The sequence below is a fragment of the Panicum virgatum genome, chromosome 2N (assembly GCF_016808335.1).
Source record: "Panicum virgatum strain AP13 chromosome 2N, P.virgatum_v5, whole genome shotgun sequence".
NCBI classification, from domain to species: Eukaryota; Viridiplantae; Streptophyta; class Magnoliopsida; order Poales; family Poaceae; genus Panicum; species Panicum virgatum.
The window spans coordinates 57,028,415-57,045,584 of record NC_053146.1 but is presented as its reverse complement, the minus strand read 5'-3'; the positions used below and the strand labels follow the sequence as shown (position 1 = coordinate 57,045,584).

At 44.4% G+C, this 17,170-nt stretch overlaps 1 protein-coding gene across 1 annotated transcript; it reads left to right on the top strand.

Moving 5' to 3' along the window:
• The first annotated feature begins 6,758 nt into the window (after window positions 1–6,758).
• Window positions 6,759–7,754, top strand: LOC120658443. Its single transcript, XM_039936725.1, has one exon. It carries the CDS (start codon window positions 6,894–6,896, stop codon window positions 7,383–7,385), a length of 492 nt encoding a protein of 163 aa, XP_039792659.1. The 5' UTR covers window positions 6,759–6,893; the 3' UTR covers window positions 7,386–7,754.
• Window positions 7,755–17,170: the final 9,416 nt, after the last annotated feature.

The following is a 17,170-nucleotide window of genomic DNA, read 5'->3' as shown; positions in this document are numbered from 1 at the left end:
GAAGATTTCTTAATGAAGACTCATGGACAGTCATCATTATTTGTGTATCCTTTCAATTTAAGAAATTCACTTAACCGATTGTACCACATTCGGCCTGACTGTTTTAAGCCATATAATGACTTCTGCAACTTGACGCAATACATGTTGCAATTTGCCTTATTATCTGGTATACTAATTCCTTCGGGAACTTTCATGTATATCTCAGAATCCAATGACCCATATAAATATGCGGTCACTACATCCATCAACTGCATAGATAGACAATTTTGTACTGCCAGTGATATTAGATATCGGAAAGTTATCCCACTCATTACTGGAGAATAGGTTTCGTTGAAATCAATGCCAGGTCTTTGCGTAAAACCTTGTGCCACTAGCCTTGCTTTATATCTCACCACTTCGTTGTTTTCATTTCTTTTACGAACGAAAACCCATTTGTATCCCACAAGAAGGATACCAGGAGGTGTTGGCATTACAGCCGAAAACACTTTCCTTTTATAAAGCGAGGCAATCTCTGTTTCTATTGCTATCTTCCACTTATCCCAGTCAGAGCGCTTCTTGCACTCTGTCATTGACTTGGGATCTGAATCTGTTTGAAGAATATTTGCAATTTGCTCAGAGAGGTAACAGTCGACTATTGTGGACTTACGATCATAAGACTCTCCAGTTTCTACGAAATTTATAGCAATTTCGTCTACCCTTAAAGATTCATCATGATTTTCCAAAACGATGGATCTAGGGTCTTCCAATGTTTCAGCCTCAGTGTTTATGCGCATAATTGGGCTAGATTGTGGATCCCATATATCCACAGGACATTGTTTGTCCTTTAGGTGTCTATCAATGGAAATTTTAGATGTATTTCCAGTCTTTTCTTGCTTCTTGGAAGTGCTTCTCCCCCTCTTGTTTCCAGTTTGGGGTTGAGTGGTTTTATTAGGTACCTCCATTCTCTCAGGCACGTTCCTTGAAGGATATATTGACTTTGTGACACCTTTATAATCAGCAAAAGCGTCTGGCAGGTTGTTTGCAATATTTTGTAAATCAATAATTCTTTGAACTTGTAGTTCTGTTTCTGTAGTACGTGGATCAGAGAATGAAATGCCTTCAGCATTCCAATTAATTTCCTGGCATTCTTTTTGGTACAATTCTCCCCCTAATGCCGGGAAATGATCCTCATTAAAAATACAGTCAGCGAAGCGGGCAGGAAATAGATCCCCAGTCAAAGGTTCTAAATACTTAATGATGGACGGAGATGAATATCCAACATAGATCCCCAGTTTTCTGTGAGGGCCCATCGATGTTCGCTGAGGTGGTGAGATGGGTACGTATACAGCGCACCCAAACTTACGCAAACGGGAAATACTCAGAGGATTTCCACGTACTAACTGCAATGGGGAGGTTTCGTGATATGCAGTTGGTCGTAGTTGGATCAAATCGGCAGCGTGCAGAACTGCATGACCCCAACACGACGTAGGCAATTTGCAATTCATTAGTAATGGTCTTGCAATGAGCTTGATTCGTTTAATCAATGATTCAGCCAAACCATTTTGAGTATGGACATATGGAACCGAGTGTTGGACCTGAATTCCCAATGCCATGCAATAATCATTAAATACACGGGATGAAAATTCAGCAGCATTGTCCATTCGGATAGTTTGAATCCGATGTTTAGGATAATTAGCCTTCAACTTAATAAGTTGAGCCATTATCTTAGCGAAAGCATGGTTGCGTGTCGATAAAAGGGACACATGAGACCATCTAGTAGATGTGTCTATCAATACCATGAAGTATCTGAATGTTCCCGATAATGGTTGAATCGGACCACAAATATTTCCTTGAATCCTTTCAAGGAATTTTAATGGTTCAGCTCTAATTTTAAGATATGATGGTCTTAAAATTAATTTTCCAGTTGCACAAGCAGTGCAACAAAAATCTTTATTCTGGGGAAACTTTGTGTTTTCCATATCATGACCAATTGAATTGCTAATAATTTTCCTCATCATCCCTAGTCCTGGATGCCCTAGTCGATCATGCCAATTCTGGAATTTATCGATGTTTTGGAAAATTATCTTATAAGCAACATGTTCTATAGGCTTTATGTATGTAAAGTACAATTCAGTTTGGAGTGAAGAAATCTTTTCGCAGATTTGTTTGCCAAATCTCGTAAGTTTAGTAAAGAGAAGGAATTCCTCTTTATTGTCTTCATGTGTTTCTACATGAAAACCATTCTGACGGATATCTCTATAACTTAAAAGGGTACGAGTCGAATCAGGATACAACAAGGCATCCTCTATCGTAATCTGTGTACCCATAGGGAGAGTAATAGTGGCTTGTCCAGAGCCAACTATTAATGCATCACGACCAGCAATAGTCATAATATTTCCCTCTTTTTTTTAAGAGTTTGGAAATATTTGATCTCTCTAAGTATAGAGTTTGTGGTACAAGAGTCCACAAGGCATAACTCTTCCTCTTTTGGATTGCAGTCAATAGACATCTATATGTAAAATAATAATTTAATTTAATTTAATATTATAACATATAGACGCATGCATATAATATTGAATAAAATAAGAGTATGATATTACAATATTTATGGGTATGTACAAACGAATAACTTATGTAAGCAATTAGTAAGTAAAACAAATAATACAATGAAAGGTAACTATTGCCAACTCAAATATATTACAACATAAGTGCAATCTGATATCAAGTGATGGACCAAAATTAGTCCATATCGCCAAACATATCTCCAGAACCGAAGTCTATGAGTATGTTGTCTGTCGATGGAATTTTCTCTTCAATGTGAAGAGTGTTGTTGTTCTCTTGTTCTTTTGGTTCCTTGTGTGAACAACCCTTATCCTTGACAATCTCGGATGCAAGATTGAAGTGTGTCTCATATCTTGTTCCTCCTGGGTGCTTGCTCTCTTTCAATGACTTTTGGTACAAAGCAACCAAATGCTTTGGAGCACTACAATTCTTAGAAAAATGCGAGAAGTCACCACATCTATGACACTTGTTGTCATTTTTGGATCTCGCATTGTCTTTGTTCCTCTTGTATGAATTCGGTCTCTGCCCCTTATTATGTTTGCGTTTACCAAATTTATTCTTTGGAGTAGTTCCATTGAACTTTTTATTCTTAGCATTTTTCTGTATATTGTGAACCTCAGGTAAAGGTGCCGAACCAACCGGGTGCTTATGATGATTCTTCATAAGAAGTTCGGCATGTTTTTCGGCCTGAGTCAATGTATGAATAAGCTGAGAATAAACTTGGTAATTCTTGGCCCGGTATTGCTGTTGCAATACACGATCAGACGGAAGCATAGTAGAGAGTGTTTTATCTATCTGATCTGCATCCGTTGGCTCTTTTTCGCAAAACTTCAATTTAGAGCAAATTTTATGAACAACATGATTATAGTCCGCCATAGATTTAAAATCTTGGAGACGTAAGTGATTCCATTAATGATTGGCCTCAGGCCAAATGAGTTCCTTTTGCTGCTCATAGTGCTCTTTCAGAGAGTCCCATAATTCACGAGGATTCTTAGTCATAAGGTATTCAGTTTTGAGATCCTTATGAATATAAAATCGTAGTAAGGCCAAAGCAGTATAGACTTGCTTGTCTTGGAGGACAACTCCAGCTTGGGCAGGCTCTATTGTGGCCAAAAGTCCACGAGATGCAAGCGCTATCTCGATATCAGAAGCCCATGTAGGGTAATTACTGCCATCTAATGCGAGTTCCTCGAACTCCTTAGTGGCCATGGTCCTACGTGGACAATTATGGACTAGTAAATTTACCATAAGGTAAATTAAAGCAAACATGAGAATGTTGTAATATTTAAGGCAATAGTATATGTACAATTTAATGAACAAACGTTGGAATTGCTCTAGTTAACTTGTATGTAGTGCTAAAAGTTTGGGGCACAAACATACATGATTCTATGATGTAGAGACAATATAAACAAGTACGAGGTGTGAAAAACAGTGGGAATTATTTGCACCAATATATTTACCAGAAAAGAACACAAAATAATATGTGTATAGTGCAAAAATAAATATGATCGCACAAAAAAAATACTCTCATAGAATATTTAATTGCAATGTATATATATAATTAATCCACAAATATATATACAAATACAAGTACAACAGTACAGAGCAATCAGCATATAATACAATTTAAGTAGATAAGTCTCACAAGATAACAAATTAGCTAAATCAGATGCTAATTAGACTAATAATGCTGTTAAAACTAAAAAAAATAAAAGAAGAAGGCAGTCAGAGGCGGCGCGTTTGACCGGCCCACCCGGCCACCAGGCACGGCCCAGCCCGCCTATCGGCCAGGCGCGCAGCCCAGCAGGCCAAGCGGCCCAGGCGCGCTCGGCCGGCCCAGCCCAGTATCGTTGGTGGCCTATAAAAGGGCGACGGTTAGGGTTTGAGGACCCTAACCGCCCCCTGTGCGAGCCGCCGCCTCCGTGGGTTGCTCCGGCCGCCGCCGTTGCCACCCGCCGACGTCGCCAGGCCACCGCCGTTGCCAAGCCGCCGTCCCTCCTTGCCTCCAAGTCTCCAATCCCCTTTCCCCTTCTTCCTCTCATGGCGAGCACAAGACCCGGCCATGGAGGCCGGCCAACAGAGCAGGGCCGCCCGTCCCCGGCGAGCTTCGGTCCATTAGAACCGTCGCTGCAAGCTGGGGCGTGGCGGATCCGTCCCCGCCGGCCGTTCCGGTGGCACTCAGAGGTGCGGAACCGCCTCCCCCGGGGTCGGGGGAGAAGCGAATCCGGCGCCAAGAGCCATTCCCGGCGGAAGGGCGCCCCTGCGCGGCCGATTAGCCGCCGCGTCGGCGTAGGAGGAGCCACGAGGCAGCGGGGGCGGGGGCGGGAGTACGACGTCAAGGTCGTATGCGAATCCCGGAGGCCAAGCCTCCGCCCCGGCGTTGCTGTTGGAGGCCAGAGGAGTGCCTCGGCGTCCAGCCATGGTTCCACCTCCTTCGGTCCATGGTGCAGCGACTGCGGACGGCACCGGTGGCAGCATCATCGTCATCGACGGTGACGGCCTCGGCAGAGCTGACGGGTGAGGCGTCGGGGGTCTTGGCAGCAACGACGGCGGAGCGCCCAGGCGCCTGACGAACATGGTCGCGCCATGCGTCGGGCCAGTGCCTGGGGCGAACTGCAGCGATGGAGTGCGCGGCGACGAACGTCGAGCGCTGTCCGCCGTGCGAACTCCATTGGAGCGGCGAAGCGGGGTGCGACGTTCATTGATGTCGCGCAGTGCCCGGTGGACGGCGCTCTGCAGCATGAAGCGGGGAGGGCCACTGGGGGCGTTGCTGCGGGCGATTGCGGTCTCAACTGCGTCGGTGATGGTATCCACCATCGCGTTCATGGAGGGAGCAGTGGCGCTCGCCATCAGTGGTTACCTTGCAGAAGTCCGGCGAGGTCTCCGGCGTCTTCTCGTTCCTTGCCTGTAGCGTCAGTGGTGCAACCGAGCGTGCGTGCGTGATAACGTATTGCAAGTGGTTGACGAATGAATGATCGATCTCTTGATTGTGTACAGTAAAAAGTATATATACAAGCCAGAGGGCAGTTGCCATGGCTGAAGGGGTGCCTATTGCCCCAAAGGGTGTCTTGTGTCTAACGTAACTTCTGAAGGGGTGTCAAGTCATTACAGTTGCTAATGACGTGATTATCCTATTGATCACTAATTAATTAATCTAATTAATCCTAACAAGGAGGCCCATGTCTGGCTCACCTTTCTCCGGGATCATATCTGCTCTTGCAACAATCAATCTCCCAATGGTCTCTGTGCCTCCCTCGTATATTTATTCGGGGGTGGAGGGTTTAGCGGTTAGGGCCGTGATGGGTTTAACGCCATCATCCCTTGGTGAATTTCGACTGGGATCCCATGATCCAGTCCAGCACGGTGAACTCGAGGAAGAAACCGCGTCGGCGTCGGCACCAAACTCCACTGAACATCATCAGCAGTTCAGCACAGCACTATTATTATTATTATTACTATTATTATTATTATTATTATTATTATATAAATATAATAATTGGGTGCACCCAATCGAGAATTGACCTAGTCATTCCATGGATTGTTCTTTGTTGATCGATGGATGCAGTAAATCTCATACGCGTTTCTCGCATGCGATCGATCGGAAAATCGGTGCAAAGACCGAGTGGTCAGAGCCCAGCCAAGCCAACACACACTAGCTAGCTCGGTCGCTTGTCGCGTTCCGCGATCGGCAGGGGTTGTGCCATGCTGCTAGCCAGGGAGAGCACGGCAGAGGCCACGGGCTGCTCGTATCGACCGATCGACGACGACCCGTGTGTGCGGCGATCACCGACGGGTGAGGTGACTGACCAGTGACCACTCGTACGTCTTTGTCATCAGGGAAGCAGGGTAGCCGTAGCCCCCACACCTGAATAGTATCCGGGAGATCCACGGATCGATGCCCGTGCCCGCGGTGTCGGGCGCCTACTGGCTCGACGCGCCACGCATTCACGCACGTGCGCCGCGCTTGCCTCCACTCCACCGTTCACCGGCGCGGCTCACCCGCTAGCCCAGCCGGCAGCCGCTAAGCCCTAGCAGCCGGCCAGGCCTCCTTTCACCTCACCGGCCTGCACGTCGGGTCGTCGGCCGCCCGAGTTGCTGACCGCGCGGACCTCGACCTCCAACGTGTACGTATACGAGCGAGGAAGACGTACACCTCCGGGTCGTGCTAGCTTTGCCTTTATATACCGGGGGCTCTCACGCGGCCACACGCTGCTGCGTTCCTCTTGGTGCCGATCGGCTTCGAGCCTCCGAACTCGCGACGATACTAGCTAGCTACTAGCTCTCCCCCGTCCTCGCTTCCCTTCCCAACACCACCGCGGAGAAAGGCTTGGGCGCTTCCTCTCCTCCGGCCGATGGAGAACGAGCCGCCGCCGGCGCCAGGCGGCGTCAGCCTCGACCTGCGCCTCGACGACCTCTCCCCCCGCCGCCGCCGCCCGCCGGGGGAGGCCTTCGCCTGCAACTACTGCCACCGCCGGTTCTACAGCTCGCAGGCGCTGGGCGGCCACCAGAACGCGCACAAGCTCGAGCGCACGCTCGCCAAGCGCAGCCGGGACATCCTCGCCGCCCCCGCGCCGCCGCCGTCACCGCCCGCCGTCCTCCTCCCCGCGGCGCCGGAAGGCAGCAACAGGGACGGCTTCCTGCTGCCGGCGGCGTATGGCGCCACGTGGTCCGCGGGCGCGGAGGACGCCACGGCTCTGCAGGCGGCGGCGGCGGCGACACCGAGCGTCGTGATGGACATGGCGGGCTGGGGGGCTGAGGCGGCCGACGGCGGCTGCGGACGCCTCGGCGTCGGCCTCGGCCACGGCCGGAACGGCGAGGAGATCGACCTGTCGCTCAAGCTCTGATCGATCAGAAGATATTCAGATCAGATGCTTAGCTTGCTGAGTTTCTTCATTAGTTGTTGCATCTGTCCTGTCGTACGCCCAATTTATCTCTCTCTCTCTCTCCGGCCAATTCGCTGCAAGTAGCCTTAGCTAATTAATTGCTTGCTGCATGCCCCACTCTTTGATCAGGTGCTCTAAGCTTTGACTAGCTAATGAGCTAGCATATATAGTCGCTACACAACTGCTGAAACAACTAATGAACCTCAATCTACATATAGCTAGGCCTCTCCATATATATGGTCTCATTTATATTTTTATATTCTACCTATAAGTATCATCTATCATGGACATCATGCTTATATATTTCCTTCATGCTCAAAATTGTTTGCATATATACATGTGTTAACAGTTGATGGGCTAGCATATTATATGGTCCTCTGAGAAAGCTATCAGTTTCATTATTGAGAATAAGCCACACGAAACTAAATGTATCTAGCGATGATTCATTTGTTTTCCGGAATGATAAAAGCTTTGCGTATCATTTTTATAGAAGCACTCAAAGAGCACAAATAATGTTTGGAAAACTGCAGCTGGAGGCTACATGTGGTCTAAGTGCCTGTTACAGGTCGAATTAACAAGTTAAATATGCTCCATTTCTACTTATGTTTTTCTGTGTGCTGCAAAAAGCTAGCTAGCTAACCGAACGAAATCACTCAATATGTCAAGGCTACCACACCAAACAAATAAGGGCTCCATTATATATATTGCTGTTTGTTGGGTATGTTCTTGCCTTTGCTTGGGTCTTTGGTAAAGTTGTGGCTAGCCATAGGTTTCTTCTCGGAACTTGCTTTTGCCAGACTGCATGCAAGAGTCTTTGATAGCTCCCCAACTCTGAATGGGAAACGCACTGGGCCGCCCGGGGCTCAGGATCTTTCAGTAGTTACAGGACCTAGATGAGAACACTGCAATGCGCGCTGTTGCACGATGCGTATAGACGCATCGACCGATTAGATGTTTACTGAACACGCACAAGCTATGGAGTATACGCATAGTAAATTTATTGGTTCAATTGTAAAACTGTCCTTTTTTTATATTTGCTCCTGTTTTTTGAATCTGAATGTTCCAGTTGCCCATGTTCCGTGAAGGAGAGCTAACAGTGTTAAGTACAAGCTGAAAAATACAGAAATGCCCTACTGTTAATATCTTTGGATCATCAGTGAGTAGATCAGTGGGGTTCTTTATCTTCTTTTCTTTGCAAGTGTTACAACATATCCTAGATCTAGGAAAACTAGAACACAGAGAGGGAGAGAAGAGAGACCCTCGACGCCACTGGAGCTCGATCCGGCCATTTCTGGTTCGGTGGTGTAGGTCCGCTCTGGGCGGCGACCGTCGGAGTAGTGGCCGTCGCAGGGTCGCCGGAGACGTAGAGGTTGACGGTGGCGTGGTGCAGGGGCTGCGGGCTTCCTGTCGCTTCAGCGCCTCGCGAAGATCGGGTCGCGACTAGGTTTTCGGTGGTGAAACTAGGTGGTGGCGAACCTCGTGTCACGAGCCACCAACCCCACCTCTCTCTTTTATATGGCACTGCGCGATGGGGGCCCACCAGCCGTTGGGCTGGGCGTCCCCGATCAAGACGTGAGTCAAGGGCCCAGTTGGCCGTTGGGCCAACTGGTGGAGATCAATCCAACATTCTCCCCATTGATCTCACCTTATTCTTTCAACTTCATATCTTTTATTCCTTTTCATATTTCATCACAGATTAATGCATAGAGAAGCTTCATCGTCACGGTCAGTTGCCGATAGATTCAGCAGCTACAATACACGTCTCTGTTCTGAAACAGATCCTTTAACTTTGGGCCCTTTATCGTCCGGAAAACATAGGCTATACCATAAACCCATGTCGATTGTGTGTTCTCTGCACACACTGGGCGGCAAGCCTTTAGCAAGCGGATCCGCAGACACTTCCTGTCATTTATACTCACAATGCATTTCATCATGATTCCGGACTTTCTCCTTTACAACGTATAACTTTGTGTCAATGTGTTTGGCACCACACTTGACTCATTGTCATAGGAGCAAACTACTTTAATGGTTATTGCTGTTGTCAACCATTATCAACTCCGGGTACAGGTTCCCTTAACCATTTTGCCTGTCCCTCGGCCTCGTATCATGCTATACCATGTCTTTGCATCACATTGATGATAATTGTTTCATTTTGGAGCTTTTCCACACAAAACCTCCAAGTGTGAAAGTTAGCGACAATTGTGGATTTCGCTACACATTTCACAAGTTCTATTTTTGTACTCACAACCTTTTGAGAGTACTTGATCTTTCCAACTTAGCATGAGGCCGATATTCTAAATTTCACTCCAGTGATCTATATCTGGATTGAACTTTTGCCAAAATAACCCAGATACACAAAATATGTCAGGGTAAGTTCTTTTCTTGCGCGCTTATAATGCTTTCAGCAGCTGAAGCATTTAGAACTATTTCCATTTCACATTGGTTCCTGGAACACTAAAGTTCCCAAAACTATTACCCTTGACGATAGGAACAGGCATAAGTTTATTCATATGCATACTTCATTTCTTTAGAATCTTTTCCAAGTATGCCTTTGTTGTAACCATAATACCCCTCCCTTTTATCTTGATGTGTTTCAATTCGTAGAATGAAAACCCATCACCAAGATCAAAATTTGAGGACAAGAGTTCTTTATCTATAACAATATATTAACACCACCACTAGAAAGTAGGATGTTATCTTTATTTAAGATGTGGAAATCAGATTCCCATTCTTTAACTTTTCTTAAAAGTTATTGTCCTCCTCAATCTCTTGGAAACCCAAAATTTCATACTGTTTCATTTAAACTTTAGATACCACCGTCTCATGGCTTTCTTCAATCCATAAATGAATTTACTATTGTGGTATCCCGTATGTTCTTTCTTCTCTTTGACTAAAACTTTTGTCACAAATTTTGCTTTATATCTTTCAACATTCCCTCTAGAGTCACATTGCATTTTATAGGTCCATTATAACCTACTGCGATGGCTCTTTTAGGAATCATTTCTTTTTCCATGACCTTAACCCATGGAATTCTCGTAACTCTTCAAATGGGGTGGAATCAACATCCATTTGATTTTCTTTACTTTATATAGGGCTGTTGTTGCTCCTTATTTGCCAAATGGAAATAGACTAATGAGATCCTGCATAACAAGATCCTTCTTTACTTTATTCATTTTCAAGATCCTTCTTTACTTTATTTATTTTCTTTAAGAGCTAACAACATGTGTTGTATACAACATCAGCACGTATGAGAAATTTGCTGTTCTCGAATCATCGAAGTGGACACGCATTCCCACTTCTCTTCAAGTCTTAGATCTCTACATACCATGTTCCCCCAAATTTTGCCATCTTTTGTAAAGATGGCGTATCAGTAAATCTCTTTGTTTGGGTTTCATCTATTAAAAAACTTTATATGTGCTCTGTAAGCACCTTCTTACTATCTTTGAGCATTGTCCAGCATGAATGCTGAGAATTTTTCTATTTCTTTACATAGGGGTATCAGTATAGTGGCCGTTGTACTCCCTCTGACGGTCACATTTATTCTTTAATAGATCATCTCTTGCTTTTCAATGCACATTACAGGGGAGTATCTTTCTAACTGTCTCACATTTCTCCCCCTCGAAATGTGGCATGAACTTTTCTGCCACAATTTCGAAAACTATTCACAACTTTTGTGAATGAGGAAACTTTTATTACTTACTTCATCCACATGATTTCGACATGCAGAATCAAGTAATTTGTTACTTCGGAGTACCTTTTATTCATTTTACTTTGAGAACTCAATAGAGTCCTTTATTCAATATGGTAGTACTTTTTCCTCATTTCACTTCACGAACTCAACAGAGTTTTTTATTACCAGTACTTTAGCAAGTCACGCTCGCATATCTTTCTTATCTTGAGGTTCGTATGTAACTTTTCATTCTTCTTAAACTCATTGAGTACTTAATCACTGTGACACAATAGAAGTGTCCGATCAATTCTAGAATACCAAAGCTACTCCAAAATTTTCTCCCAGTGTGGGATAAACCAGTACATGAGTCATCACAACTTTCTCTCGCCATGCAGGATTAGCACTATGCCAACTTTATCCCGTCATGCGGGTTATTTCATACTTTTCCAAACAAAAATGTCAGAATCGGTTCATATCAAATTCAGAAATAAATCTGAATATTCCATGACACACATGCTTAATCCGACGTTGGTCAAATTAAACATGTATTGACTTATCACAACTTTGAATGAACTCAAAATGAATTCTTCTTGATAGAGAGTACATAAGAGACATTTCTCAAAATGAACTCTTATTGCTTTATCTACTCTTCTTGGATAAATATCCTGAGTACTTTTCCTGTCAAGCCGGGTTTTTTTTACAGAGAATATATTCTCTTATGTAATGACCTTATTTCTTTCTGAGTCACAAGTACCCAATTCATTGTCTTTCGTCCTTCAAGGACAACATAGAACTCTTTGTCTGAAAAGTCAATAATCAATACTTTAAGTTCTATTCTATATCACCGTTGGGCAGAAATAGAATAATCTTTTACATTAATTCTATATCACCGTTGGGCAGAAATGGAATTAATGTATGGAAAACTCAATAAACTTTAAAACCATATATCTGCTCCTCAAAATTAAATTCTCCTGTTGGTTCAAATTTAATTAGAGGATAATCAACTTTATTGCAGCGCAAACTAGAAAATACATTTCTCTAGTTTGAGAGCAGTTCTTTAGCTATTCTCTGAAATAGCCACTTTGATGCAACATTTACCAGAGACCTTAAACTTCAAGGTATAATTCATGAAAAATTATAATAATGTTATCATCAACGTTGGTCAGAAAATAACAATACCATAATTAACTTTAAACTTCTCTTCCATGAGAAATATCTTTGTGATTCCAGTAATGCTCAACTTTGAGATTTCAAATGGCAAAATGATGCCAAAACTTATTTTTAACTTAAGACGCCATAAGCTTTTCTGAGACTTTAAACTTCAAATGTGTCTTTAACCCACAGGGAAAAACTCATTTAAGAGTTTTATACTATTCTTTCAATTAAATCTTCTCGTTGGTTCCGACTTAATTGAAAGATAACATCATTGTAGCAGCGGAAAACATTTTCTTTACAGATACAACACTTTGTACTCTTTAATTGTACTTTGTACTCATTTTCTCTCTAAACAATTTATCTCGTTGGTTCAAAATTGAATAGAGATAAAACTGTACAAAACTTACTCAAAGTAGGCTCTCTAAACATGCTCTTAAAATTTAATTGTCCCGTTGGTTCGAATTAAATTGAAGGAGCAACTATTTAAACTTTGCAGCGAAAACATGTAGGAATTCTATTTTCAGAAGCATTACTGTACTCTTTTATCTCTAAACAATATACACGTTGGTGCAAAATTGAATAGAAATTCAAACTTTAATCAAAATCATCAAGAAAAATTTCTGAAAATTAGAAAACTTGAAATTTTCTTTTCTGTTGAAGCAGCCCGCTTGCGATTTTGGCCCACGGCTGGCTCGCGCACGCCCTCCTGGGCCTTTGGCCCGACAGCCAACGACCAGGCCGCCAAACCGATCCGGCTTGGCTCGCCCTCCTTTCCCTCACGGGCCGCATCCCGGCCCACGAGGATCCAGCCGCTCCCTGGCCGTCGGATCTTGATCCGACGGCCGTCCGTGTTCCCCGCGGGAACAAAAAACCCGGCGACCGGCCCTCCCCCTGAAACCCTAAGCCATTTCTTTCCCTCCCCCTTCTCTCTCCACGACGGCGGCGGCGGCCAGAGTGAAGGCATCGACGGCCATGGCGGCCGCGGAGGAGGACAAGGCGGCGCCGCTGCGGCTTGCTCGCTGGTGGGTGAGCGCGCCGCCGTCGAGCTTGCCGTTGACGGCGCCTCGCGTTCGCGTCCGTGCGCATGCGCCCCGGCGGCGAGCGGCGGCTCGACGTGCTGTGCTCCGGTGATCCGGCGTCCCGGCATGGCCAGCAGCCTGCGGTGGAGGAACGGCGGGTAGGTCGGGTTAGGGTTCGTCGAACCGAAACCTTCTGTTCTTTTCTTTTTCAATTCGAGATCGATTTTCTTTTATTCTTTCGATCTGAGGACGAATCCTTCTTTCCCGCACTCGATCCACACACTAAACCTGGCTCTTGATGCCATTGTTAAAATCTTTGGATCATCAGTGAGTAGATCAGTGGGGTTCTTTATCTTCTTTTCTTTGCAAGTGTTACAACATATCCTAGATCTAGGAAAACTAGAACACAGAGAGGGAGAGAAGAGAGACCCTCGACGCCACTGGAGCTCGATCCGGCCATCTCTGGTTCGGTGGTGTAGGTCCGCTCTGGGCGGCGACGGTCGGAGTAGTGGCCGTCGCAGGGTCGCCGGAGACGTAGAGGTTGACGGTGGCGTGGTGCAGGGGCTACGGGCTTCCCGTCGCTTCAGCGCCTCGCGAAGATCGGGTCGCGACTAGGTTTTCGGTGGTAAAACTAGGTGGTGGCGAACCTCGTGTCACGAGCCACCAACCCCCACCTCTCTCTTTTATATGGCACTGCGCGATGGGGGCCCACCAGCCGTGTTGGGCTGGGCGTCCCCGATCAGGACGTGAGTCAAGGGCCCAGTTGGCCGTTGGGCCAACTGGTGGAGATCAATCCAACACCTACATGTCAATTGCATAACTGTCCTTATTTTGAATTGTATCTGCACATTTGCTCTTGTTATAAGCTTCTAAACTGTAACTACACGTTTGCCCTTATTTTTTTTACTTTGCAGATAATATATAATCATTATATTTACAAACAATATATAAGCATAATATTTTTTTTAACTTTGCAGACAATACATGAAGAGTGATCCAGATAATATATAAGCATAATATTTGCATCATAATGTAAGAGTTGATAGTAACCACATTAAGTTTCTCATGTCTCGATCACAACTAAGCACACCAAAATAAAGGCAGCACATGCCAAGAACATGTCCAGGGCATACATGCACAACAAATCAGTGACTAGTTATTACATATCCCAAGCAGTGATCATTTCTACACATTAAGCAAAGCAGCAAGCCTTGAAGCACCTCTACCTCTGCCTCTACCCCTCCCCCTCTCCCTCCCAGTTGGTGATCTTCCTCTGCCTCTACCCCTCCCCCTCCCAGTTGGTGATCTTCCTCCTCTAACACGAGTGGCACCATCACTTCAAAAAAAAATGGAGTGAAAATGCATTAGTAAATATCCAATGTGGAATGTGGGCATGAACCTGTTCAAAGTATACTGAAAAAGTGAAAAAGTGACCTGCTTGGCTGTTTCAGTAGGTGATGAACTTGTACCTCTACCTCTACCTCTCCCAGTTCGTGATCCTCCTCCAATATTACTTGAATCATCACTTGTTTTGAGATAGAAAAAATGCATAATCAGGTATGTTCAAAGCATAAGAAATAGAAGAAAAAAAAGTACACATGGATAACATACTTGGATGACTCAGTAGTTGATGATCGGCTACTTGTACCCCTTCCCCTTTGGAAGATGTAGGAGGGTCATTGCTCTCCACCTCAGATGCATTCTCATGAGATGCTTTCATCTTTTTCTCCTTAGCAGTCAGCCCCCATTGGCATTTTTTTGCTCTATGGCCTAGTTCATGGCATTCAGAGCACCTCTTTCTTTTTCTAGCACCAGATTCATCTGATGCCTTAATCCTAGTTTTCATTGGCCTGCCAGGCTTTCTTCTCAACATAGGCTTCTTTATTTTGTATCCAAGATCAACATGTGGCCAGAAATGCTTTGATGTCATTGAATTAAACACATCTGAATATGTCTTTCTCAGCTTCTCAACAGAGAAATAATCATGGACGAAGTCATCCATTTACACCTCTCTACTAAGCTTTGCTATGAATGCTGAAGCATGTTTACATGGCTTTCCACTCACTTGCCACAACCTACAACCGCATGTCTTGAGCTCCAAATTAACTGCATACCTGTAAGATGATCCTGATGATGTAGGTGCAGTAACTTCAGCTGTTTTATTGCCACATCTTAAAACCTCATGGTCCTTAATATCTTTGCTTTGAGCAATTAGAGCCTTTGTTATATTAGGGATTATGCTGCCCTCCATTGACATAGAAATTTTCCTCCTCTCTTTAAATGTAGTTATGATCATCTACTTTATAACATCATGCATCTCTAGAATATGCAAGTCTTTACATTTTCTCACCCAATTGTTGAAAGACTCAGAGAGGTTATTATTGACATAGTCTACCTTGCATTGCTCAGAGAATTTGCTTCTACTCCACAAGTATGGATGGTTCTCATCCAAGTAAGCAATTGCTTGAGGGAACCTTTCCTGTATTTGCCCCATGTGCCAATTGAACTTCTTAATAGTGCAAGTCTTGGCAGCCGGCCACATGTTATAATTGAACAAATCACCAGAGTAATGCTTCTTGAAATTCTTCCACAAATGCCTCATACATTCTCTATGTTCGACACCAGGATACACATCCTTCACAGCCTCACCTAGTCCTTTGCATGCATCTGTGCTGATAGCCAAACCTGTTGGTGTACCAATAGCTGCCTTTAAGTTCTGGATAAACCATGTCCAGCTCTCTGTGGACTCAGTTTCAATTACACCATAGGCAACCGGAAAAAGGCAATTATTTCCATCTACAAAACCAGCAGCTGCCAACTGATCCCTTGATCTTTCTGTCAAGTGGGTAGCACTATAGCAATGTAGGGCCTGCATCCTTGCAGAAAACCATCAATGCATGGTTTGAGGGCCACAAAGAATCTCCTAAAATAGACATCCCATTGATGATTTTCAGTATCCATCTCAACAATGCTTCCTGGAGCTGATTTGAGTAGCTCAGCTCTATATGTGGGCAGCAAGTCATAATTGTCATCCCATTTACCAAATATCATCTCTAGAGCCTTTTCCTTACCCCTGAAAACCTTGCCGTAAGGAACTTTTAGTGCGTATTTGATGCCATTGTGTCACCACACTGATTCACTGAACTGCATGTGTGCTTCGGACCGTTCGTCTTAACCTGCAAGGGAAATAAGCATCTAATTAAGATGACAGTGTAACAAAATATCACAATTTATGGAAAACCAGCCCAACAAAAGAAAGGAACTGCTATACCTTGCATCCAACAGATTTCTTGCTAGTAGAGGTAAAAAAGGTCCACTTGCAGCCTTGATCAGCTCTCATACACTTAGCTCGATATCGCTCATTATCTTTCTTCATAGTATGGAAAACATAATCATTCAAGATTGCATGTTGGGTCAACGCCGATTTGCACTGATTCACATCACGAAACACACAACCAATATCAACACATGGAGCATTAACATCATAAGAACAATCAGGAACATCATCATTGTCATCTTCATCAACTATCTCAAGATCAGGCTCATACTCAGGGTCAGAGTACTCAGAGTCAGAAAAATCATCTAATACAGAGTTAGAAGATGCAGCCAATTCAGAGTCATAGCTGCTATCACTCAATACATCATCTGTGACTTTCCTATGCACCTTGGTAAACTCATTTGTACACTGAGTAGACTGTGTTGGATCTATGAAAGGATCCAAATCAATAGGTGCAGTACTCGGAAGGTTCCGAACAGTAGGGTGAAGCCTGCGCTTGGTCGGTGAGAACTGCAATGGCCCTTCAAAGTCATTGATTTGACCAACAATATGACTTCCCCCTTGTCTTTGTTGAGCTCAAACCACTCGGACAGCTGTCCATCAGATGTAATCTCAATACAATCAT

What these genes read in the sequence shown, in the direction of transcription:
- LOC120658443 (XM_039936725.1), top strand. Translation starts at nt 6,894, where the DNA reads ATGGAGAACGAGCCGCCGCCGGCGCCAGGCGGCGTCAGCCTCGACCTG.